This window comes from Anomalospiza imberbis, chromosome 18 (genome assembly GCF_031753505.1).
Source record: "Anomalospiza imberbis isolate Cuckoo-Finch-1a 21T00152 chromosome 18, ASM3175350v1, whole genome shotgun sequence".
NCBI lineage: Eukaryota > Metazoa > Chordata > Aves > Passeriformes > Viduidae > Anomalospiza > Anomalospiza imberbis.
In genome coordinates, this window is record NC_089698.1 from 7,522,672 (window position 1) to 7,547,545 (window position 24,874).

Consider the following 24,874-nt stretch of genomic DNA (forward strand, 5'->3'; position numbering starts at 1 on the left):
CCTGTCAATGCCCTAAGGGTCAACAAGGGTTTGCAGCCAGTAACTGGGTTCAGCTGCCATTATGAAGTGCAAAGTCTTTTGGTGATGTACAGCACTTCTTCTTTCTGGTATTTGATTCCCCAAGCAATGTGTTGCTCCTTTCACAGAGCAAAAAATTGATGGAAGGCTGTGAAGTGCCACTGATTCCTGTCCCTTCCTTTTGAAAAGATACCTTTCAAGGAGTGCTGTGGTACCTGGCTGCATGACCTTTTGGCTGCTTAGATGGGCTTTTGCTTACTTCATTTAAGGAAATTACTTCAGATCAGCAGAACTTCTAGGTTCGTGTTTTGTTTTGCACAACAGTTGAAGTTGGCTGGTATTCTGTGTTGGCATTTCAAAACAAAAGGGTGTGATTCCATCCCCTCCCAAAGAAAGGGAGAGGATGGAATACTACCTTGAAGGGGGTAGTTTCCCTTCTTAATGTTATTCCTAAATATTCATAATGGTATTTAAAAGCTTTAATTCTTCTCTGTACAGTAGTGAGTATTTTTATCCTTTTGTCAAGAGGAAAGGTAGAGTGACCCATTGAATTTACTGTGCATGTACCAACCCCCTGCTGTAACAAGGCAGGGACTAACTAGCCTTTCCCATCTCGTGACCTGTTGGCAGACAAGACTCAGACTAATCTCCCCATTACATTTTCAAGGACCATTTTCCTGTTTGCTTTTAAGCAGCCTGACTGGTGGACCTTCCAGCCTTTTCTGTAAAACCTCCATTAAAAGCCTGGTAGTCCCTGTGCAGAAGCCACTTCTGGCAGCATAAATTGCGTTGCCTACGTTCATCCCATTGCACTTGCCTTCCCTGCTCTGGAGGGAGAGGGACTAAATAACTTGATTTTTATCCCCTCAAAATAATTTGGGAAAGCTAAATTGTACACTGCTGTCCTCAGAAGCCATGCAGATTCTTGCACTGCCTTCTAAATATCTCTCCCTGCTGCCAGTATTCCTCTGACGGCAAGGTTCTTGCTCATCCCACAGCATCCATGTGGGCTCACCCAAGGCGGTGTGTCTCCTCGGGGGCATGGAAACTAACCCTTCCCTCCCCATGTGTTTACATAACCTTGAATTCTCAGCCTAAGTAAAAGTGCAGGTTTTGTTCTGTTGTATGTAAAGATTGTATAAATAAAAGCTGATGTAATAGTTTTATACCGTTTCTTAGCAAAAGTATGGAATTATTTCCATTAGCTTCTAATAAATAGCAAAAATGACACGTTGTTGATTGAAGGGCAGTTCAAGGTTAGGTTGTTGGCTGCTGTCTGTACAATATATTAAATCTAGGTCTTCCTGCCTGGTTGTTGCATTGAAAGTAGAGGCTGCAAAGCAAAGCTGTTGTTGTTTTGCTCTGCTGCTGAGTTTTTGCTTGCGCTAAACTTCAGGTCAAGATTCGTCTGTGAAAACAAGTAAACACTGGGCTTCTGAGGGAGGGGCACAGCTTTGCCAAGATGGGAAATGGCACAATTTTTCAAGGTTTAGAGCACTCCTAAGACTCTGAAACACTAGTGCTAAGAATGTTTGAAGATCAACCTGAAAGTAGCACGGGTGTTTGTCCCTAAGCTTGCTCATGCTGAAACCACAGCTGTGCAGCTGACTGCGAGTCAGATACACACAGTTATGGATATCAGTCTGTGATTTATATTCTGGATCTGTATCTTCTCCTATCTTGTAGATGCCCATGACAGTAACTTACCTGTCAGTATACTGACAATCTTCTCCATCTGTTGTCTTCTTTTTTGCACAGGAAAGAAGAATGGAGATTTGGACAGGAATTTTGATACACTTGATTTGCCTAAGCGGTCTGAAGCAGCAAAAGGTAATGCTAATGTTTGTGCTTTTGGAAATAACAAGTAGATTGAGAGCTGGAGGCTCTTAAAAGGGACTTGAGACATGAGCATATCAGGCTGATCTTTCTTTTGCAGCCAGTTAATTGAGATAATGGATATATCTGTGCATGCTGTTATCTAGTGTTGAATACTGGATATTTTTATCTGAGACTGCTGAATTGTTGGAGTCTCGTAGAAGCCTGTCTGATTTGGTGTTAGGTGATTGTAACTCCAGAGAGGGGTGAGTACAGGCTGTCCTCCTCTACAGCTCCATTTGCAACCCACCTGCACCACACCTGACTGTAAGGAGTTCTGAAATGCACTCGGTGAGGGTGCTTGGCACTAACCCTTTCTCTTCCCTGGCATCTCTGTCATTCTTCAGTGTTCTTTGGAATTGGGTAACAGCAGGGATTGGAGATTTTTGCCTTTACTGATAGTCTGTCTTCCCCTGAGCACAGTATTCCTCCCTGTCTGTAGTGAGTGGTACTTACAGTTTTCCAAAATCTGGGAGGTTCACAGAAAAATTCTTCTGCATTGTGCTTTTGTATTTCAGCTCTGGCAGAGGTGGAGTCTTTCACAATCTGCATTCCCTTCTTGCAATGCATGGTACTTTTTTAAATTGGAGATTAGGAGGTGATTTGGGATTTTGTCAGAATTCTTAGAGCATTGGATGGTGTTTTGAGACTTGAACGGGTTTTGATTTGAAGTGTGTGCAATGTCTCTGCAAAGATCCAGCCATTGTCATGGCAACTGCTGCCGTGCCACCCTGTCAGCCTCACCTTAATGAGCTCTGAATACCCTGAACTACCTGAGTGTTCCTCAGAAGAAAAATTTTAAACTCTTCCCACATCACGTAGGGAGTCTTGGAGAGTGTAAAGAGACAATCCGACTCAGCGGAGAGATCAATGGATTTGGGATACCTGAATTACGCTCGTTTGGTGACCTTGGTCCAGTCCACTTACTTGTGCTTCAGTTTCCTTGGTGTTAACTGAGAGCAACAACAAAGGCCATGTCTGAGATCCTTAGAGATGTGCTGGTAGTCAGTAATGGTGTAATAATTATACATACATAGTGCTGCACTCCACTTCACAGTGAAACTCTGATTGATGATATGCAAACTAATCCTAAGATGTAGATGAATCTAATCTATTTACAGACACCCTTTATAGTGGATGCCGTTTCTACTCTCATGTCTAAACACTGATTTTCATTTGGTGCGTTATTGCACAAGATCTTCTGTATCTTGTGAAATAATGCAAGATACTAATGAACCTCTCAGAAGCTGCAGTGCCAGCCTGTTTAGAGAGCTGCAGGATACTTCTAACCAGCCTTCACTGACTGCCATCAGTTCAGGTTGGGAGCTGATAACAGTGCAGAGCAAGGAGACACCTTTAGGATGCAGGAAAAGAAAGGAATGCAAAATAGAGTAAAGGCTTCAGCGTTTGCATTCTTTTCTAAATGCGGTTGGAATGTCGGTGCCGCTAGAGGGAAAAGATGGAAATCGAGACTTTCTGCAAGGAAATGTATCTTGTGTAGCTTTCTTTAAAACAAGATTAAAGGCTTTCATGTGGCTCTGTTAATGGTAGAAGTGATGTGCAGATCTGATGGTAGATGGGTCTGTCTCGGAGCTTACACAGCTTGTTATATTCAATTGCTAGAAATCTCACACTTTTGAAGAGGTTGTTTGATAATTTTGAGATACCCCCATTTAATCAAAGTCAAATAGATTACATATCTCATGATAGATAAGGTCAGGAGATTAATCCCACAGCATTTTGAAAGGAGCACTTTGACATGGAAAAGGGCATATTTTAAAAGTAACTATTGACTTGTGTGCTAAGAGTAAAAAAACCAAGACATTGATGCATTTTTTGTTCACTTTTTTGCTGGTAATTTCCTGCCAGGCATCTCATTTACTTGAGAATTCCTGGATAGTAAAGGTTCTAACAAGGTTGCTTGAACTTTAAATTGTTCACTGAAATAAAAAAAATAAAATTGCCATTTTAAAACCCTTAAGAACTCTGGTCAGATCTCTTCTACAGAGTATAATTGACTCTGATGAGATCAGCTCTCAGCTGAGGCAGAACCTCGTTACCGAGATGGAAAAATCATGCAAGTTTTAATGATCAAAAGCACTCAGATTGAGTGACATGATGAAGTGCTATTTCAAAAATCAACAATTATAGATTAATCTCTTTCATGTATTATTAAAGCCATTTTAAAGTGAGTTTTCAGTTGGAATCTTTGTGAGCAAGTGAAACTGCAATAATAAGACTTGTTCATTCAATGCAGCAAATGAACATTGTGGTAGTTAGCAAATACTGGGATGTAGTGTTGGTAAGTTTACTGTAATCTTACAGTCAGCATCCATGGAGCTTATCTGGTGTGTCTAAAGATGTGGTTTCAGGAACTTGACATCATGGTTTCCCCTCGAGATACTCCTAGGTATGACCACTGAGTTTAATTGAGAGTGTGCTTGTGATCACTTGAAAAACCATGGACTAGTAGCAGCAGACTACTCCAGACCTATTTTCTGTCAGTTCTGGAAACTCAATTTTGACTCCAAATTACTTTAATGGCAGGAATCTCTGCCTGTCCTGCAGCCAAACATCATAAAACCAGAAACTTCTGTTGATTGTGGGTGGGGACTGGCTAGTGTCTGTGCAGGGTGCCGAGCTTTCAGTCCTTCAGAGCATCTGTCCTGCTGTACAACATCTTAGGAGCATCCTCATATCCTGAACAACCCAAAGGGTCCTGTGAGTTGTAACCTAGTTTAAATGCTAGTATTTTGCATTCCCCGCCCCGGAATTAGTTTGTTCTGGTGAGGAATGAATGAAGGAAGGCAGTTCTCTTTTTCAGAGTGATGAACTGGAGTCTCTTCCTGATGGCTCCTGGTTTTTTTAATGGGAATCAGGTTTTGCTGCAGCACATCATTTGAGCAGCCCTGAAACCATTTCTAAGCCTTTAATAATTTTATGTGCTAGGCATTCTGGCAGGGGAAAGCTTCTTGTTCAGGGTTGTTATCTGTGGTAAACTGGATAATGTCAGACAGGACAACTTGCAGTGCTTTCAGAAGCTGTCTCATCTGATATTAAAAAATTAATGTATATGCCCTGGCAGTGTCCAGAGTACTCTTGTCCTCGTGAGGAAAGATTGTGAAAGAGAAGCTTCTTGTTTCCTCTTTGTTGAAAGGAGCATATTTTTTTTCCTGGCAGTCAAAGAGAGAGAGCATAAATTTTGGGGGAAAGTGATATGAGCTTGCATAGAGAAGGGAACAGCACTGACAAGAAATTATGAATGCTGTCCTCAGAACCTTGCTAAATTTAGGACTTTCAAAAATTGCTGCTTCTGGTGGAGGGGGAGAAAGCCTTACTGAAATCCCTTCCCCAGTCTAAAGTAGGTCAGCGATAGTGGTGCTGGCTGCCTCCTCGGCAGCATGTTCCCTTCTGCACTACCAAAGCACTGATTTCTCCTGTGTACACATTAAACACGTAGCATAGTACAGCTCCTGTGCTTTGTTCGCAGAGTCCTTAACTTCTGAGCAGGAACAGTGGCAGGAGGCTCAGGCACCGGGGGAAGATGAGGATTAATCATATCTGTGCAGGGGAAAGGCAGTGTCTCAGCTGGCACTACCTCTGCAATAAGGTTTTCTGAACTGAATCAGAATTGATGTGTGTCAGCCCCCCAAATACGTTACAGGGGTTGTAATGTTTAATCCTCCTGTGTGAAGGTGTTGGACTGTCCACCTCTGTTCCTCAGTGCTGGAGTATGGGAGGAGAAAGTCCAGAAGAGTAGAACAGTTTTGTATGTGGAATCGGCATTAGGTTATTCCTAATTAAATCCAGACCTCTGTGCTGTCTGGTTTAAGCAAATCTTATGGCTTGTTGTTTATGTGCTCAAACGTCTGAGGGCAGAACAGTAGCTGCTCTATGGAGCTTTGGGTGTTGAAGTTCAGCTCTCATTTCAGTTTATCTCATTAGGGAGTTGAAAATCTTCAGCCGTAACGAGACATGCAGGTAGATTTCAGCCTGGTGGATGAGCTAGCTGATTTTCTTCTTGAAAGCAGTTATTAAGCTGCTTACTAATTTTCCTTTTTGATGACTTAAGTTTAATTCCATTTTAATGGGAACAGAAGTTTAGGAGAAGGTTATGCTGAAATACTGAACTAGTGTTAAAAATGCTTGTAAATGAAGAAGTCTGTTTTGTTGCAGTGGGGACATCAAAGACAAGCTGAATTTATCTGAAAGCTCAGCTTTGTGCGTACACTTACCCTGGTCAGCAGCCTAAGTAGGCAGGGAATGAGATTTTGGATGAACTTGTCAGCAGGTGAATTTCTTCTTCTCCATTATCTGAAATTCTCAGTCGCTTTCCATGTAGCCTCATGCTGATGATAGATTTTCTATTCCAGAAGGCAAGTGTTTAAATTCTCTTATAAATCTTAGTATTACTGCTCCAGGAAATTAGACTTCCTGGCACTGTCAGGGTAATGACTTTAACTTAGTAGATTACAAAAGTGCCAGCAATTTGTCTTCAGCTAAAGGCAACATGTAGTAGAAGGAGAGAGAAACTTCACTTTACTCTGGCTTTAGTTTGTAATTAAGATTGGCTGCAGTTCGCATTTCACTGCTGCTTTAATTTGCTTTCTTTAAATCTTGACAAGTTGACTCAAGCATTCACCTGCCCTTTCCAGCTCCCTTCCATCGTTAATTTTGATTGTTGTATTGTGAATAAGTGAGTAGAAGTGATTGATTAATGGCACCATCCACACCCCTCCTGTGTCTGCTGCTGGAAATTCAGGGACTGGGAAGATCTCCTCTGTGAGAGCAAGTAACATGTTCTTGTATTAACATCTTTTGAGCATTTCATGCACATTATTGAGAATTCTGATCAGAATTATTAAGTATGTCTTATTTCTGTTGCTTTCCTGAGCTGAGTGTTCATTTTGGTCCCATGTGTTTTTCATAATTTACAAAGCAGTGAAAGGTTTCTCATCTGTCTTCCAGTGCTTTGAGTCAGAGAAAATTTATTGCCTTGAATAGGAAAATTCCCATATGGAACCTGCACTTGCCAAACTTACTTATTCTGGTACCTTTAAATTCCCATTCTTTTTCCCTATGTTTTCAAGGAATTCAGAGCAGGCATCTGTGGATTTTTCCTTTCTTGTGTACACAGTCTTTCCATAGCTGACTGCTAATTGTTCTGGAATCTTCTGCCTTTTTGTCATAATCGCCTCTCATTCTTACGTTCAGTATTCTTATTTGTTCAGAGCTGGTGGACACATGCATGAATTGCTTCCTGGCCTGCTGAGCTGTGCTTTACAGGTGAAAACTTCTTTGTGATCCTTATCCATCTGTTAAATTTAAATATGTAGAACATAAATTGGAAGTTTAAGGTTGAAATTGAAGGCTTTGAAAAATCATATTGGGGGAATGCTGTTGGAATGTAAATTGGAGGTCCAGGGGTACTGTTCTGTCTCTGTCACTAATTCTTCTCACTTGGTAATACAATTCTATCCCACAGTATTCTTACTTTAGAGACTCTAAGAGAAAAAATACTTTTCTGGGAGAAATACTAAATGATATGACTGAAACCTGGTACAGTAACTGTGTACAGCAGCGCTGCTGAGACTCACAGCTCTGCTGTGTGGAGTTCAGTTATTCCACAAAATCATATGAGAGGAATTTGAGACGGTTACAGGACCAGCTCTGGTGTTATCTGACTGCTCAGGAATGTGAAGAATAGTTTTGGCTTTGCGTCCTGGTAATTGCTGCCGTGTTTGTCAAACTGTTGCTCTCTGGCTTCAGAGAATGCCTTGACATTGCAGCCCTGAGCTGTGGCTTCCAGTCCCTTGCTTCATCCATAGGGACATCCAGGCAGAACCTGTGTTTACAGGTAAGAAAGGCTAGATTCCTGGTTGGGGTGAAATGGCATCTGTGGAACAGAAAAGCTCTTGCAGCTGACTAAAGGAGAGCACAGTGCTTGTGTGAGTAGACTATAATGTAAATGGCCCAGGTGAGAGATTGTGTCAGGAAGATTTGAGTTGAGGACTTGAAATAGTTCTGCTACATGGAGAATACAGAACCAAGATAAACTGGAGAAGAAATTTCAGCTGTGCTATTTAAATGCCACTAACACCTCCCCACCCCCAGCACGGACACTTCATAGTGTGAATGTCTTTCTGGTTTAGGTCACGAAGCTTTGAAGTTTAAGCTGAGGGACCAGTGGGAAACAACTGCTGGGAGAGGGAGGCAGGAGGAGCAATTGTAACTATAGGAGAATTCCATTCAGCTCTGTATTTATAGAAGCTGAAACTCTTTGTGAAGTCATAAGGTGGTGGTTCCTGTCCATCTCTGTTTGGATCAGCTATAATTTGCTTGCCTATAGAACTCCTGATTTTTCCTTTGTCTTCTACCTCTGTCTTAACAGTTAGAGGTCACATGCAAGATGAGTTAAGACGACTGCTTTGTTTCTAAATAATTTCAGACTTTTCCTTCTGAATGAGAAAAAGCTGACTCACTTCTAAGATACTTTGGTTATCTTGGAAATAATGAATCAACATCAACAGCTATTCCTCTTCTTTTTCCCTCTTTTTCATTCTCAAATGTTTAGTCTCCCTTAGCACATGAGGGAGAAAAGATAAAAGTTGGAGGGAAGATTCTCCCTCCCCCCCTTTAGGTCCTTTGACCTGTGGCTCTCATGGGACTATAAAAAGACTCCAGTAGTCAGCTTCCAGCTCCTTTTTGCTTGAGGTTGACACCCAGGGATAATAGATCTGTTATAATAACTAGCAGTATCTTCAGAAGACAGGAATCCCAGGTGGTAAATTCCTTTTCCAGCTTAATGTGACTTTGTGGCCAACTTAAGTGCACAGAAAATGAGATTTAGGCATCTCAAACAGGAAGAGCCTATATATACTTGCATAATAAAGTAGCCTATAAAAAACTAAACAGCAGGAGCTCCACTGGAGCGCATGGTAATTACAGCAGCTAATAAGGAGATGGAATGATCTGGAGCTTCAGCTAAAGACAGAACTGGAAGGAGAAGAGTCTGATTTTCTCAGTCCAGCATTGCTGCTGACTTTCTGAGTGGCCTTAGGCAAGTCAATAGCATTCAGTTGCTGGGGTTGTAGTGAATCTGTTCATGAAGAGCCTGCTAGTTCCACTGCCTTCACTAGAAGAATCACTTCACCAAAATAATAGCTAGAATAATTACCTTCACTAAAATAATTAGTGTTTTCACTGCTAGTGTGATAACCAATGCAAATGGAGTGTATGTGATATATTTGTAGAAACAGCAGACTTCTGGTAAAGTATGCTGTATCCCAGCTATTGCTAGCAGTTTAGTGACATAAAAATGAAATAAAAACATAATTTCAGTTAAAGGTGGATGGTAGAGGTTTGCCCTGATGAGATACTGTGGGAATGGACTGAGACGTTCATGTTACAGAGAGAATTTTGCAAATAGTGGATACTGTGAATTGCTTTGCGCTCTCAATATGCGTATTGCACTTACTGTGTTTTTTTATTGAGAAGTTCAACTGCATTATTTATGGTGCTTTGTATGGAAAAGTGTATACATAAACCAGTGCATAACTGGAAACCTTGGTAAGTTTTACTGCCCAGCTGCATTTACTTTGTTATAGCAGTGTGTGCTCTCAGGCAGTGCAGCATCTTAACTCTTCAACCACTGACAGGATTTTCATGTCATTTCCACTTGGCTAATATTTCTGATGAAGAATAGTTAATGTTGGAAAGCTATAATTGCCAGTCATATGTTTTTAATTTGCACAGCTTTTCCTGTACTGTTTGCCCTGCTGAGATTGGCAAATTCTCTTCCCTCCCCACATTTTAGGTTGTGTGTATGTTTTTGCATGTCCCATTTAGCATTTCTATTCTACAAGCAATTCTAATTGTTAATCTAAAATAGAATGCTTGTTATTACAGAGCATAGCTCATTATACAGATGCTGCTCCAGGACTGTTTATAAAATGAGCATGTGCCAAGAAAGCCTGCCAGGAGTAAAAGCAGGAGTTGATGGGAGGGTGCTTATCCCTCATAACTGTAGCTGCCTCGGTCTTGGGGCTCAGTCCCTGCAGTGAAAGACTCGCTCCATCCACCGATCCATCACTGTTTCATTATGTCAGCTTTTGCCATGCCACTTAGTTTCAGTTAAGAAACAATAACAATGAAATCTCTGAGTTTCCCCCCCTCCCTTTTAGCATAAGCATAAAAAATGAGATGATCCTTTGAAGAGGGGTGTGAATCCGAAAGTTGTCCTGGTTGCCCAGCCAGTATTGCCAGGAAGCTCAGGGAAGAGGAACTCATCTTCTGTCAGAATTTAGAGATGAAATTTCATGTCAAAATCAATTACAAAAACCTTGTTGCACAAAGTTACGGTTGTCTCTGGTGTCCATCAAAAGTACCGCAGCAAAGTTGTGCTGACGAAGCTGCTTGACAAGTTAAGAGAACTGCAGAAAGTTTCAGAACAGCTGAGGCAGCAAAATGGCGTAATGTTAATTTAAATCCCTTTCCAGATTTCCAGAAGTAGTGTGAGCAGAAGCAAAGAAGGTAGTTACACGTGAGTGTTCTGAAAGCTGTGCTTTAGGGGTAGCCAGAATGTGGATTTCTGAGAGCCCAAGGTGACTCGGTGCTTTCAGAACTCAGCACTAGACAGACATCACTCGAGTCTCACTGAAAGCATCTGGTATCCTTCTGCCCAAAGAAATGGAGACTAATGCCACATAATTGGGCATTGGAGCAGATTCCTCAGAGAGGTTTTGAAGGGTTCTTTATATCATTGAAGGATTTCAAGACCTGACTGGACAAAAACATAATAGCTTGGCCTAATTTTGGCATTGAGCCTGCTTTGAGCAGGAAGCTGGCCCAGTTGACCTCCCATGTTCCCTTTCAGCCTAGTTGTTCTGTGTGACTCTCATTAACTCATTACAGAGTCAGCCAGGAAAAGTATGTTTACATAAAACCAGCACATTTTTCCAAAACAGTCCACAGCTGGTGGGTTAGGTGACTCAGGTGAGAAGAAGAATGAGAAACTCCATTTGCCCATGGAACCTGAGAAAGGAGCATATATACAAAATTGAGTGTGTCAGGTTGCACCTCAAGATATGGCTTGTTTCAAATAAAAATATTTTTTTACATATATACATTACTGGTGCCAGCACAATAAACCATGGAATCCTCAGAACACTTGATAATCAGCCTTTGAGGGTCTGCTTAGAACAGCTAATGATGGGGGAGAGAAAGGGGAATGAAAATCAGATAGTTGTGTGATTCTGAACTAATTGCAAATTGTGGTACTGGAGATCAGGCAAGGAGACCTTCCTTACAGCGCAGCCAAGACAGGCAGGTACATGCATTTTTTTCCACTTTTGCATGAACAGTACTATAGTTAATGGAGAGCTTTAACAGTAGAGTTAATCTGGAAATTAAAACAAACTGGAATGTCAAATAACCTGGGCATTTTAAATTGCAGAAGCCACTGATGCTCATTAGTTGGGCTGAAGCTGCTATCATGTTTTGCAGAAGGGCAAATAAAGAGAATCAAAAAATTAAGACTTCTGGTTTTGCAGCACTAATTTCCAGTGAGTGTACCTGCACAGCTGCTGCAGCCCTGTTATCTGACTCATTACTTTGTAAACCACTGTGAGATATCTTGAATATGAAAGCTGCTATATAAAGCCATATTTATTTCTGTAACCCTGAGTGCTCTGCACAGGCTTAAAAGCTCCCCCCCTTTCTCCACCATGACAGGGGAATTACAGGACTTAATGTGCCATATACCTCTAACTGTGGATTGAAGAAAAATGACCTTGAACTGAGAGGGAGGCATTTTACATGGTAAAGCAGTCACTTAAATTTACCTGTCAGCTAGAGGCGGGGGAACCTTACCTCTGCATGGTTTAGAAAGCAATGTCAATCCAGCTGCTGGTTGCTCTGAACCCACTGAGAGCATGATTGCTGACCCAGGCATTTCCAGATGATCAGTGAGAATGTTGATCAGTATGTGGTAGAAAGGAGGGCATTTTTATTTCAGTCTCACAGACCATTAGTTTTAGCCCTGAATTTTCTGTGTCTTGATCACAGGGAAAATTGGAAGTCTGTAATAGCATGAAATGTTACTTGTCTGTGCAGGAATAGACCCTGGTTCAGGCAGATCTGGAAGGAGGCAATATGGAGAGCAACCTTGCACCTCGTGCCCAGTTCATTTGTGTTTTGCACACCTTGCCATCTTTTTACTAAAAATCCTGTTGCTTTTGTTGGAGATGTCTAGAGCAACTTTGTGGTGATTTTTACCAGTAGCCTCAGTTACCAGCACACTGTGACAGTCCACTTGAGCAGGCCAGCTCTAGATAAAAGCAAGACTGAACTCATGTGGGGAGGGAAGGAGGGTACCACTGCTGAAGTGAGTTGTGCAGTTAGAGGGCATTTCAGTGGCACAGCTGGGAACAGAGATGAGATTTCCTGATTACTAAAGCAGTATCTTCCTAGCTTGCTCGTGCTAGCAAGCCCACTCTGTTTAGAGATGTCAGTTCTTCTTGTCCCCCTATTACAAAGCCAGGAAGGACATTTAATCTAATTACTTTTGTTTTGAGACTTCTAAAATCACAACCAGCAAATCTGTAATCACGATTGAGCATATAATTGCATCTTATCCTGCTGAGAGCTTAAAAATAATGAGCAAGAAAAACATCTCCAAAGACTGACTCAGAGTGTGAGGGGGCAAGAGAAAGGTCTAGAGAAAGGATCTGCCTTTACCTGGAGTGTCCCCAATGACCTTTAAACACTTAGGAAATTGGAAGTCTGCGTTCCTTGCAGATGCAGGTTTCCCGCTTCCCTTTTGGGGCTACTTTTCACATCGAGTAATAAAACAAGAGAGCACACAAGGCAAGCTGCAGATGTGTGAGAGAAGAGAGAAGTGGGAAGAATGACTGAGGTGGTGTGTTCTCGGCAGTGTGTTCAGAATTTCTCAAGGAATGAGGAACTGGGGGTGTCAGAAGCATGAGACCTAATCCCATTTATTCAATTACACGAGCACTGCTCCCAGGAGAGTATTTCAGGTTAGTGATAGTGTCCAAAATGTAGGACCTGGGAAATGCACGTGTGACTTGGATTTGGGCAGTTTTGCAAGGTTTTGCTTAATAGCTAAATTCTAACAAGCACGTCCCTTCCAAATCTAACATCTCTGTTTGCTGAAAACACTCCTGAGATTAAACCCACGGACAGTAAACTGTATTGGCAGTTTTCTGGGTGGCTGGATCCTACTTTCCCTGAAACACTGAAAATTTGCTGCCAGTAGTTTCACTGAATTTTGGAGACCTATTTCTAGATCAAGCTCTGGATTCATATGGTCCATGAAAAGCCATCAGGGCATTCATAACATTGCCTTAGATGGAGAAATGGGTATAGGCCCTAATATGATGGAAATTTCTATACTCCTGAGGAAGTATCTCTCCTTATTTACATTTATACTGACCTTTTCAGAGTTTTCTATAGGCATGAACAACCTCCACAGTAAATGTCAGCTTCTGCTTAGAATCTTTTACATGGGTAATTTTAAGCTCAATTTTTAATTGCATAATATTACCATAAGAAAGCTGCATTGAAATTGAAAACTCTCCTAGACAAAGTGGCTGTTGGGTTGGGATCTTTTCACTGTTTTAAAGGCGATGAAGTGGTTTCAGAGAAGTTGTTAGAGTTGCTTTGTGGTAGTGGCTGCTGTGGCTTTGTTGTAGAATTTCTGATATGGTTTTCTGCTGCTTTATGAATGCAGGACATTGCTGTAGGGTGGTGAATATGGGGCAGGCTGCAGTTTGATGCTGTGTAACATTCCCCTTTGCCTCTTGAGAAATGTCTGTGTGCTCCCTCTATTCATTGCAGCAAAGTGTCTCATTCATTGCTACACACTAGGGTCCCAATCTCTTCTTTTTCTTTTTAATTTGCAAATAGATTTATTTGTGATTGTATTGTGTGTGGGTGTGTGTGTGTGTTTAGCCAGCTAAGGCTTCAGGGAGCTACTTCTCTCCAGATCATGTTGTCTTATCTCACATTTTAAAGTCCAACTTTAGGTTTTACAGCAAGATCTGTGTTTCCAGGAAATCTATTATTCTGTAGGCAGAGCTGGTTTTTTCAGTTCTGCCTGTGATTATCCAATATTTGGGCAGTGCACCGAACAGCAGGCGGGTTTACATTTAATAGAAACTGCCCTGGTTTTCCAGAAAGATGCAGAGAATGGTTGGCAGGAAGAGTGAGACTACCTGTTCATTTAGTACTTTGATGTGGTATGTTCCAGTGTGTCCCAATTTAAATGAGGGAGGAGCAGCAGCATCTTCTCTTGTCTCTCATCATCTGTAATCCCTGCCTGGATACAGTGCTTTGAGGATGAGTGCAGAATCTCTGTTCTTTGAGGCATTAATGTTTCTGGCTTACACTGAAATCCATGAGAATTAAGTACCCAAATATGGTACCTTTAAAAAGCTAGGCTGCAAGGTCCATTTTTTTATTAGAGAAGTTAAGGAAAACCTTTTGTGCTGCTTCCCCTCTAGCCTGACATTCGTTTGACATTGAAAACATCAAATTCTTTTTCTTGGATGCTTGGGAGATACTTGCCTGACAGCAGCACAGTGACTGTAATTGAGACAGATTAGAGGCACTGGGCTGCCTTTGGGTGCATGAGGCAGCTTTCATGAAATGGAGAGAGGAATTGGAACACACTTTGACTTTGGAAGCTGGAGCAGGAACTAATTAGCAATTTCAGGACACAAACAGGATTGGAGGAAGTGTTTGGGTTGGCGTACAATAAATTATTTATTAACACGGGGGAGTCTTTCCATATGTCAATTGCTTATAAAAATGCTTATAAAGGCAAGATTGCAGGACTTTGCATTTAATGAACCAAACAGGCTTCGGTCCCAGTGATTAGGAGCCACTCACCTTTCATTTTTGCAGGCTGAGACTGGACCTGGTAGCCTTTGCTCAGCTTGGATTCTTGCTAAGCTTCCCCCAGAAAAGATTAGTTGTTTATTTCCAAATATTTCCTCCTTACTGGGATGTATTTTGAGATGTTTGATGTTTCTGTGAGGGTATATACACTGGAGAATAGAAAAATGTATTCTGCCTTATTTGAGGAATTCAAGCTGTGGAGTTCTGCGGCCCTTCACTGCCTTAAGCAGACAGTCCTCTAACAAGCAGCTGCATTTATATGAATAACCAAATACCTGTGTAATGGCTTATGACCATTTATTAAACTTTATAAAAGAGTCATGATGAGCAGTGGAAGTATAAGAGGACTCGGTGAAGCATGAGTAACCTAGAAAGTAGCTTTCAGTTTGGATTCTAAGCATATTTCAGTGTGCATGAGCTCTGGAAGATTTGGGGTTTTTTCTTGGCATTGTCTTTCCCTTGGCACTGAAGAGAAAACCCAGGCGTGCTGCGAAGGGGAGAACCTGACAGGTGCCAGCCCGAGAGGAAATGCTGTCAGTCGATCCTTGTCTGTCGCAGCTCCAGCTCTGAACCACCCAAGTGCTTGTCAGGACCCTGTGGGCTTTCAAACCCAAGCAGGAGGTGCCTCAGCAGCAGGAATATTTTGAAGTACAGTCAGTGGAAACCCCTTAAATGCCACATCTGACAATGTAATCCTGTTTCTGTAAATTCCTGAGTGATGGAGGATTTGGGTTTGCCTTGCTAGTTGGTTTTAGTGCCATCACCCCAGTGTGTAACAGCACAGAAGGGCTGACCCCAGAACATGCTGTGGGTCCTCCCACACCTCGGCTCCCCGCAGGCCTGGTGGAAACAGCATCTGTGGAGGTCTGGAGGAGCATGGCTGCTGTGTGCAGGCAGCGCACTGGTCACTGCTGCAGCCACCCTGAGCCCAGCCTGGCTCCAGGACTGCGGCCGCTCCTTCCCTCGGCTGCCGGCTCTGCAGAACCACCTCACACCTCTGCACTCCGAGTGCTGCTTCCGCCTGGTGCTGGACTCCACAGCTTTGCGCTGCAGAGCCCTGCAGCCTCTCCTCCACTCCACAGCCCCTCACAAGCTTTGGTCTACTGGGCTTCTCATAGGGGAGGGGAGGGCACTTGGTGCAACCATACCTGGCCTCATGATCCAGCATGTTCCATAAACCGTCTTGAAGACAGTAAAGAAGATAGAGATCTGCAGAGGTAAGAAAGCTGTTTTCTCACCTGTTTGCTGTGTTTTCTACCTTTCTTGCATACCTCAGTACTGAATGTCAGTGGGCGTGTGGATATTTCAACTAAATTGCATTACCATCTAGGGTTTTTTATTTTGTCATGCAGCTGTCTGCTGGAGTGTTTCTTCCCTTTGCTGTGCTTCTCTACTTGCTGGCATTTTATGACAGAAAGTTTATAAAGCTGTTCAATATCTCAACAGTTCTAAATAAAGTCAGAATCTTTTTAATAAAATAAATATGCTTAGGTGGCATCTGGAGCCAAGGACTAAAGCACGACTCCTTTTGCAGTAAGTTTTTCTCTACAGACAGATTTCTACTGAGCTGGGAGGAAGCTAAAAGCTCATTAGCTTCCCAGTGTAAGAGCAGCTGATTGGCATCTGGAACTGCAAAGCTGAGTTTTACAGGGGCTTGAGGCCAAAAAAGGGCAATTTGGAACACCTGATCCTTGGTTAAACACACACTGAAGACTAGAGGAAAGAAAATGGTAGGCTCAGGCAGCCATAAGTTAAAGGAAGGAGTCTCTTAACAGTGCTGTTGATTTTCAGTGATGACTCTAGTTTTGAGACATTTTTCTGTTATGAGGCTCTTGGACTTGTGGATAAGATAGTAACAGCAACACATTGCATTTTACTACTGGACATAGCTGTGGTGTAATTTTTTTATGGATTTTCCTTCAGAGAATCACTTGGTATCTCTCTCTTTAACAAACACATTTTATACACTGAGCTCAAACCTGCTGATGGTTGGGCTAGACAATTAGACATCTGCACTATTAATGGCAGTGAAAAGAGTCTCAGGTCTCTTCAGCTGCACCACATGGCAGCTGTGATCAGAAAGCTGTGTTGTGCTGTACAGAGCTGTAGGTGAGGGTTGCAAGGAAAATGTTTGTCTGCATTTGGTTGTTTCAGTTCAAGAAAAGTCCCAGAAAACACACATGTTCTGGCATGAATATGTGAATGCACAGTTGAAAAAACACATTTGTATATCTAATATGGAAAGTAATAATTTTCTTCACGTTCCAAATCCTCATTAGCTTTGCCAGCCATCTTTTTATTTATTTTGTTCCTTTGGGAAAGCTTAGCTAAATGGAAAAGGCTTGCAGTATGCTCCAAAAAGCAGTAGATTCAAGCTGTACCAAGGCAGAGAATAAGCATATTCAGACCTAGAGATTTCTCCACTTACGACCTTTCCCCATTAGGAAGAAAAGGCCACTTTCCACCTTCTTATACACAGATGAGGCATTCTGTAGTGTCACCTCGTTACTGCATGGTTCTGGAGCTGCAATTAGGAAGTGATCTTGGGCAATGTTATGGGTTTGGATTATTCTGGCATCCCCACATATTTTTGGCTGGAGTTTGCAGCTCTGAGGTCAGTAAGTTGACAGTTCCTGAGCCTCTCCACATTTCTACTGGTGTCACTGGCCCAGGCACCAGGAGACAGATAAGCCAGGTGGGCTGGGCAGTGTTATCCTTTCTGGACAGGATTGTGCAGTCCTTGGAATTGCTTTCTCTGGCTAAAAAGGAGGAGTGACAAAATAGAGCTGTTTTGTGACAGGAGCAAGGAGACACCCCTCGGGGCATGTGGGCAGTCACCAAGCACTGCCATCTGGGTCCTTTCAGAGAGGAGAAGGGAAACCAGTCAGTCATGTAATTCTGGACCCTCGCAGAGACAGGAGCAGACATATCCGAAGCACCCATGGCCAATAGGAGCAGCAGCAGCACTGAGATCTAAAAGAATAAGCATGGATGTTTGACCTTGTCACTGTTGTTGAACTATCCCTGTGATGTAGCAGACAGCATCTGGAAATTCAGGTTTTCCCTCCCAGGGAAAAATAACATGATCAATGACATGCTTGATACTGATCTTGTATGCATGGGCTGGATTGGTGTCTGTTTAAGAAGTCCCCAGTGCAATGCACATCATCACTGTGCCCAGCTCCTTTCGGTGTCAGCTGTTAGACATGTGAGCCCAACCAGGAAGCTTCAGGAAGGAGCTTCCCTGAAGGGAGCAGGCAGGATTGCTCACATCTAGGAGCATTGCTGCTCCCTTGGCATATTGATCTGCTGTCAGTGAGATCACCAGCCTGATAAGCTTCATCAGTCTTTTGTCTTAAAACACTGTAGTGTCTGAGGCAAGAGTAAGGGGCGACCAGTAAGAGAGACTCCTCTAGACACAGCCTTTCTCCAGGCCAGAGGGTGTTCATCCCTAGCTTAGAGTCCCGGGTGTGCCTGAGCTGCCAGAAATTCCATACCCCAGTACAGCTGGCAGTGTCACACTGTGAAACCCTGCAGAGCTGGCAGACCTTTGATGCAAATTAGTTTTGTACTCACTTATGTATGTGAGCCAGGATTTTGAACCAAGTCCCCCTTCAAGATGTTGCAGTGGTGATGCAGGGCTTGGGCTGCATTCTGGGAGCCTGCAAACACCATGGTAAGCTGGTGGTGGGAAAAGAGGAGCCTGTCCTTCCAAACAGTTTGCATTTCATATGTAGCTCACAGCCCAGAGACTCCAGTGTGTGCTCTGTGTGCAAGAGAGAGGGAGAAAATTTTATTTAATGTTTGATTTTTTAGATACAAACTGCATTTCAAAACAGATTTGCTTTTGGAATAATATGATTGTCCTCTTCTCTTTAAAAGAAACTGTTAGTTATCACTGTGAAGTAAATAAAAATAATTTTGAATCAGAGAAGCTGGTGTGAGAACAAGTGTTAACATTTCATGTACTGTACTGAGAGTCCCCAGGGTCAGAGGCAAGTCTTCTGGGACTGGGGTAAAGGCAGCTATTTACATGAACTCTCCATTATAATCATGCTGCCAAAGGGCTTAACGTTAACTCCAATCCAAAGCATTGTTGCTTGTAACAATGGTGTTTCTCAAAAGCAAACAAAAAAACATTGCCAAAGGTGACCTAGAAATGATTAAATGTGCTGCAGTTCACCCATGTGTCTCCTCTCCCATCCCTCCATCAGCCTGGCTGCTGGGGATTCCCTGTGCTTTGGAGACAGCCCTGCAGGACAGAGCATTCCCCTTTTGAACTAGTAGCTTGGGTAGTGCTCCAATTATCTGCAGCAGCTTTGAGATTCTTATTAAGAATTGGTCCTCCAGAGCCTTTGCTACTGATTAGTGAGGAGAAAAGGCTGTTAATGGAGCATCTCCAGTTGCCAGGAGACTCAGCTGCACATGTTTGGAAAAAGACTTTGTATTGGGCAGTGTGTCAAACGCTGTTGGAAGAAATGCTGTTTGCAGGTCCTTTGGAAAGGGAAAACTGTATGAGGTCGAAAATGTGTGGTCACAGAAAACAGAAGTGCTAGAACTCATACAAGGTCAAAACAGGTTGTGTTTGATTGAGACACCTCTTTGTTGAATTGCATATTCTTTGGATATGAAGTGGGATGTAACCAACCTTGTACAAATCACACTCTGTAAGAAGGTACTTTGACCGCTTGTGGAGCTTGGGAAATGTAAAGAATAACAGAAATAGCAAAAGACAGTTTGCTTTCCCAGGCATCCTTTCTTTCTCTTGCACTGTCTTGCCCTCCAGCATTTCCTTTCCACTCTTCCTTTCTGTCTTCCCTGCAGTCACCCTAGCTCCCTGTGTTGTTTTTTGCATACCTCACTCTCGGTAGTGCTGGTAACATTGCTGTTACTCCCTTTGGGCTGGGGGTTTGTTTGCTTCCCTTTTGGAGTAGTGTGCCAGTGCTGTTGTCATTGTAGGAGTATGTGATAAGCTGGGAAGAGTTTATATCATTTTAGAACTTCCGTATGACTTAGTAGATTAGTTGGAAAGGTCACACAGTGTGGTGTTCATTTCCTAAACAGAAAACTCTTCTTAAACATTCCCTCAAGCCTGATTCGAGTCTCGTGTGTCCCACATTATTCTGGTTGTTCTTTTCAATACTATTCAAAGGCTCTTCTGTCTGTCTTCAGAGCTGCTGCTCAGTGGTTGATGCTGCATTTGTGATTCAGTCTGCAGTAAGCTCAGTACCTGTCCTGACTTGTGCTGCACGTTGAAGTGAAAGCCACAGGGACTGTTCCGAACTTTCCACCTATTATTTCATCTTCCTTCGTTGCAGAGTTTGCTGTGCCTCTGCTGTGTGACACTCGGTATTCTGCATGTACCTGCATCGAGCTGCATTCTCGGGCAGTTATGCCAAGCGTTTGGCTCTGCTGGAGCTGGCTGTGTTCACACTACTGCTAAGCCTTTCAATTAGAAGAATCTTGCAAGTTTATGTTGGCATTCAAGCTGCTCTGTGCACTGGGTGCTGAAGCACAGCGTACATATGGAAGGGAGCTGATGGGTCGGGATTTTTAGGGATCTGATTACTGTTTTCACAAAAGTAACCAGCTGCCTCCCCCAGCCTTCTATGGGGATTTTCATGTAGTCTGCTGTAAAACCACGCTGCAGGGTGAGGGGTTCCTGGAAGGGGAGAGTTGAACTGCAGGACTGATCTGCTGCTGAAGTGTTCTGAAAACATTTTTGTAGCAAATACTTCTGAGCCCTGGTTTAGACCTTGCAGGCAATGACCTGCACAGGCTGCGGTGAAGGTACCGGCCGGTTGTCAGCAGAGGGCAGGAGTCCAAGGGCTGCGGAGCTGTTCTTCCGTGCAGATTCCGAGTGTTCATTTCTCTCACTGTCATGACTGTTTACTCTCTTTTTTTATTGTTCCTTTTGTTTTTGGCTTTTGGCCGATAGCTTCCTAGTTGCTGAGGGCGATGCTCTTTCACCGTGCAGTCTGTTTTCAGGTGACCTTGCGGAGGAGGTGCGGTCCGGGCTCCTCTCGCTCCATCTGCCGGCGCTGCGAGTGCAGCTCAGGGCGAGCGCAGCGGCCCCCGAGCTCCCAGTGCCGGCAGCCCCTCGGGGCTGCGGGCTGGGAATGCACCTGCTGCGGTAGTGGCAGCCCAAAACGAGTCCGGGTGCTGCTGCATCTTCCTTCTGTCGGGGAGCAAAGTGCAGTAAGTGGGAATTGTGTCTGCACACAGCAAGAGTGTGCTATGAGAGTTCGCTTCAGTGATTCCACAAACACACCCCCCACCCCCCTGGTTTAGGAGTTGCTCTTTTTTTTTTTTAGTGTTGCCAGCACCCTTCCAGCTTCCTGTGAAATTTGACAGTTGTTTTAAGCATCAATCCAGAGGTTTTGTGTGGATAGAAAATTAAGCAGTGTATTTCTGCTGCAGCAGCAGGAGATTCTTCATCAGTCCAGCATGCACGTGTGTATAATTTCCCATGCCTGTGGTGGGAGAATAAATCCTAAATGGAATGGGTGGTGAAGGGGAATAGATTTGGCAGCCTTGTTCCGAAGAGAGTTGTCTGAATTTGGGATTAAGCGAGTGTATCAGAGATAGGCACCTGGTGCAGTATCTTATGTTATTGCCAGAATGTAGCTAAGTATAGGCACAGGATCAGCATTGCCAAGATGAAAGCAAATAGTTTTGTGGAGGAGATAATCCAGGAGCTGCTGCATCATTCTCAGCATGGGGACTGAGGGCTGAAGGGATGGAGATGGCTCATCAGCCCCAGCTAATTCCTCAGGTGTTTCCATTCAGGATTCAAATTGCTGTCTGTGCTGTCACTGTTCTCTGGGCAAATAATCTACTTGCCACATCCTGGTAATGTGAACTTCACACAGAACTAGTCCCATTTGCCAGTTCTGAGCAACTCTGCTGCAAAAAAGCTCATCTTCCTATTTCTCAGAAAGACGAGACTGCAGTGTGTTGGAGGTGACTCTGATGTGGAAGGTAGTCCTCTGTGACACATTCTTCTTCTTGTTAGCTGGGGAAATGCTTAAACACTGCAGAAGGTCTGATGCTCACAGTGACATGAGTGTCCAAGGCGTTTCTCTGGAAGCCAAAAGCTAATACAGTGAACTTGTTTACTTTGCCTTCTGCAGTGAAAGAAGCAATAAATTACTTATCTTCATGCTTTTCCAGGAGGAAACAGTGTAGATTGCAACTCAGCACAAATCCATAACCAATGGAAAAATCTCATTTATTCCAGGAAGATTGTCTTTATAAGAGCAGTGCTAAATCTGGGCTATAATTAAAACAGCTTTGTTTTAAAAAAAGGAGAACAGTGAATGTTTTTGTCGTTTAATGTATTCTCTATCACTAATGACCCTCTTTTCTCATTTCTTGTATCCATTGGTGTAAGGAGTTAGCTGTATATTGCAAAAAAAGTAGCATTACCTGAAAAAATAATTAAGATGATATTGAAATTAAGGAAATTAGTTTTGAAAAGAAGCAAGTGCTTAATGGAGGTGAGACCAGCTGTGCTTCCCAGGATCGTACTTGAAGTGCTTCATGGAAAAATGTGCAAGGCCTTCATGCAACACTGGAAGGAAATTCATAATAATTCAGACAAATTGTATCCTATAAATAGCAGAGCTGGATTCATTAGGACAGGAGGCAGATGGAGAAAATCTAAAACTTGTTTGTTTCTTTTTAAGGCACTATAATGCTTATGAAAAGTGTCAGCTTGCTGTCAGAGAGGGAAAACCCTCCAGTGTAGCAGCATCTTTCTCGTTATTAGTTTCTCATCCCTGCTAATGAGCAGCCTCCGTGAGGGGCATTCTTGGTACTTGGCTTTAGAAACTCCTGCTGTTTTTCCTTGGCATACCCAGGCTGACCCAGAAGAGCTGCAGTGCTGGGAGAGGGGCAGGGGAGGCAGGAGGAAGGACAGAGCTGTGTATGGTGTGTAGCACTCGCTTGCTCTCTTTGAGACAGGTGCCAGTAGGACAGAGGCATAAATGTAATTGAAAAGGGGGGGGTGTGGGAGTGAGCTGGGAATCATCCACCACCTGCAAAGGAGGTATGCCCCAAAGCAGGAAGATACTGGTGGTTGGTAGAGAAAATGCTGTGCATTATTGAAGAGAGGAGGTGAAGGCATTTTTGAGATGCTCTTACAGTAGTAAGCAGGAAAAAGGAGATGCTTTCATGCATGGAGAGAGGCAGTGACAGAGAGCGGGTGAGAGGTGCGTGACTGGAATGCAGCTGTGGCCACAGGAGGGGAGCGGAGGTGAGGGGGTTGGAGCCTCTCTGCATTCACACACAGCAAGGTGCTGAGGAAGGAAGTGTGTCCAGTCAAAAACGAGCGTACAGACTGACAGAAAGGGCACCTCACAGACTGCATTTAAATAACAGGGCAGAGTAACAGTGTGGGGTTGTTTCAAAGTGTGCCAAAATTACAGCTGCATACTTCTAAACAGAAGACTGGCTGAACAATTGCATCCTGTTGAACCACTGGCAAGTCTGAGTTCAGATATAGAAGCAGAAAATGTTCTGTTTGAATATTATCTGTTAATGAACCTGCCTTCATCTCTTCTGCTGATCTGATTTACATTTCAGCAAAGCTACCTGAAAAGATAACAGTGTCAAAATTCCAGTAGGCTATCCCAAGAGGTTTTTAAGTATTAGTGTTCAGGAAAGGAACACCAGGCGCTTATCAGCAGTGTTTTTTCTTGAGAAGTTCTTAGGTTGCCAAATCACCTTGTGAAGTGGCAGGGGAAAAGGGTGATATGAAGGTCGTATTGGAGTCAGATAATCACAGACTTATTCAAGGAATGGAGGAAAGCTGTACAACTGTTCATGCTTCATGGCTTAAGTAACGCTAGTTTTTCCTCAGCATTCAATATAGAGGGCAATGATCCCAGTGCAAGGGGAGGACACTCGAGAAGAGGAAAGTCAGTGGTATGGATTGGCAGGATGCCTTTGGGGGTTGCCATCTGTTGCAGTTTGCGCATATCCATAGGGTGTCATGTCTAGCAGGCAAGTGGTGGCATTAAAACGAGACACAGACATGGAGCAGGTTAAGTATCCGGTCACTGGAGAAGGATCTGGGCGTGCTGGGATGTACATGAGAAGCTGAGCATGGAAAGTATGAACCAGTACATGGATCCTGATGGATCCTCATGCATAGATTGGATTTTTGGTATGGAGCAAACCTTGGCTGATGGTGTTTGCTTGCTTTCAGTGCCTGCTGTACAGCCAGGGGGTTAACACAGCTTAACAGTGTTCATAGACAGTGTTATACAGGGTTTAGAGGGCTGAGTTCTGAGATCCTGACTCAAAAAGCTACACAGCCATATGAAGGATATGGAGAGATACTTTCATTTAAAATCAAGGCTTCTGTTTCAGGAAGCCTTTAGCAACAGGGAAGAAAAAAAACTGGGTAGGACAGCATTGCTTGAAGATGTCTAAAATATGATAATCTGTGATGTGTGTATGAGAGATGGGTGATACTGAAGAGAAAGCGCTGAAGAGAGGAAGTGATTTGTGTTTGGAGGTTTCCTGTCTTACTAGTGGAAAACTTGCTTTGAATTATGCTATAATTCTAGGACAGCATCTTGTCGTGTGAAGAATATTCTTTTCATGTGTACAAATAATAAAAATTATTTTGCTCAAAACAAGCTTGAAATTGCCTCTTTGCCCAGGCTTCTTCACACCTTTTTGCTTTCTTTGATGTCATGTTTTTCTAGAAATTCTCTCCTAGGTAATGCTTGCTGTGTTACCTAATGCTTACTTACTGCAAATATCCCAAAGGCCACCAGACCAGCTACAGTGACTGCAGAGGAGTCACGTTGACCAAAGCTTGCTTGTGCCCTTGTGCACTAACCAAGGCAATTTAGGGATTTAGTTTTTTGTTCACATAACCTGAATAGCACTCGGATACAGTTTGTCTGGCCTGTCCTTTAAGCAGATGCTTGGCATACTCCACCCTTATTGATGCAGTGTGTCATGCTATTCTCAGTGAAGGAAGGGAGATAAAAATTGCTTCAAATTGTTCAGCAATTTGGAGTGATGGAGTTCTTGCCTAAGATCC

General features: G+C 43.1%; 1 protein-coding gene across 8 annotated transcripts in view; it reads left to right on the forward strand.

The window, feature by feature from the left end:
• ARVCF (ARVCF delta catenin family member) overlaps nt 1–24,874 on the forward strand; it is a 245,417-nt gene that overhangs the window by 203,541 nt on the left and 17,002 nt on the right. For all 8 annotated transcript variants that reach the window (XM_068208793.1, XM_068208796.1, XM_068208794.1 and 5 more), the window contains one exon: nt 1,777–1,848. In XM_068208793.1, the coding sequence (XP_068064894.1) occupies nt 1,777–1,848 (72 nt within the window). The remainder of the gene's footprint in view (nt 1–1,776; nt 1,849–24,874) is intronic.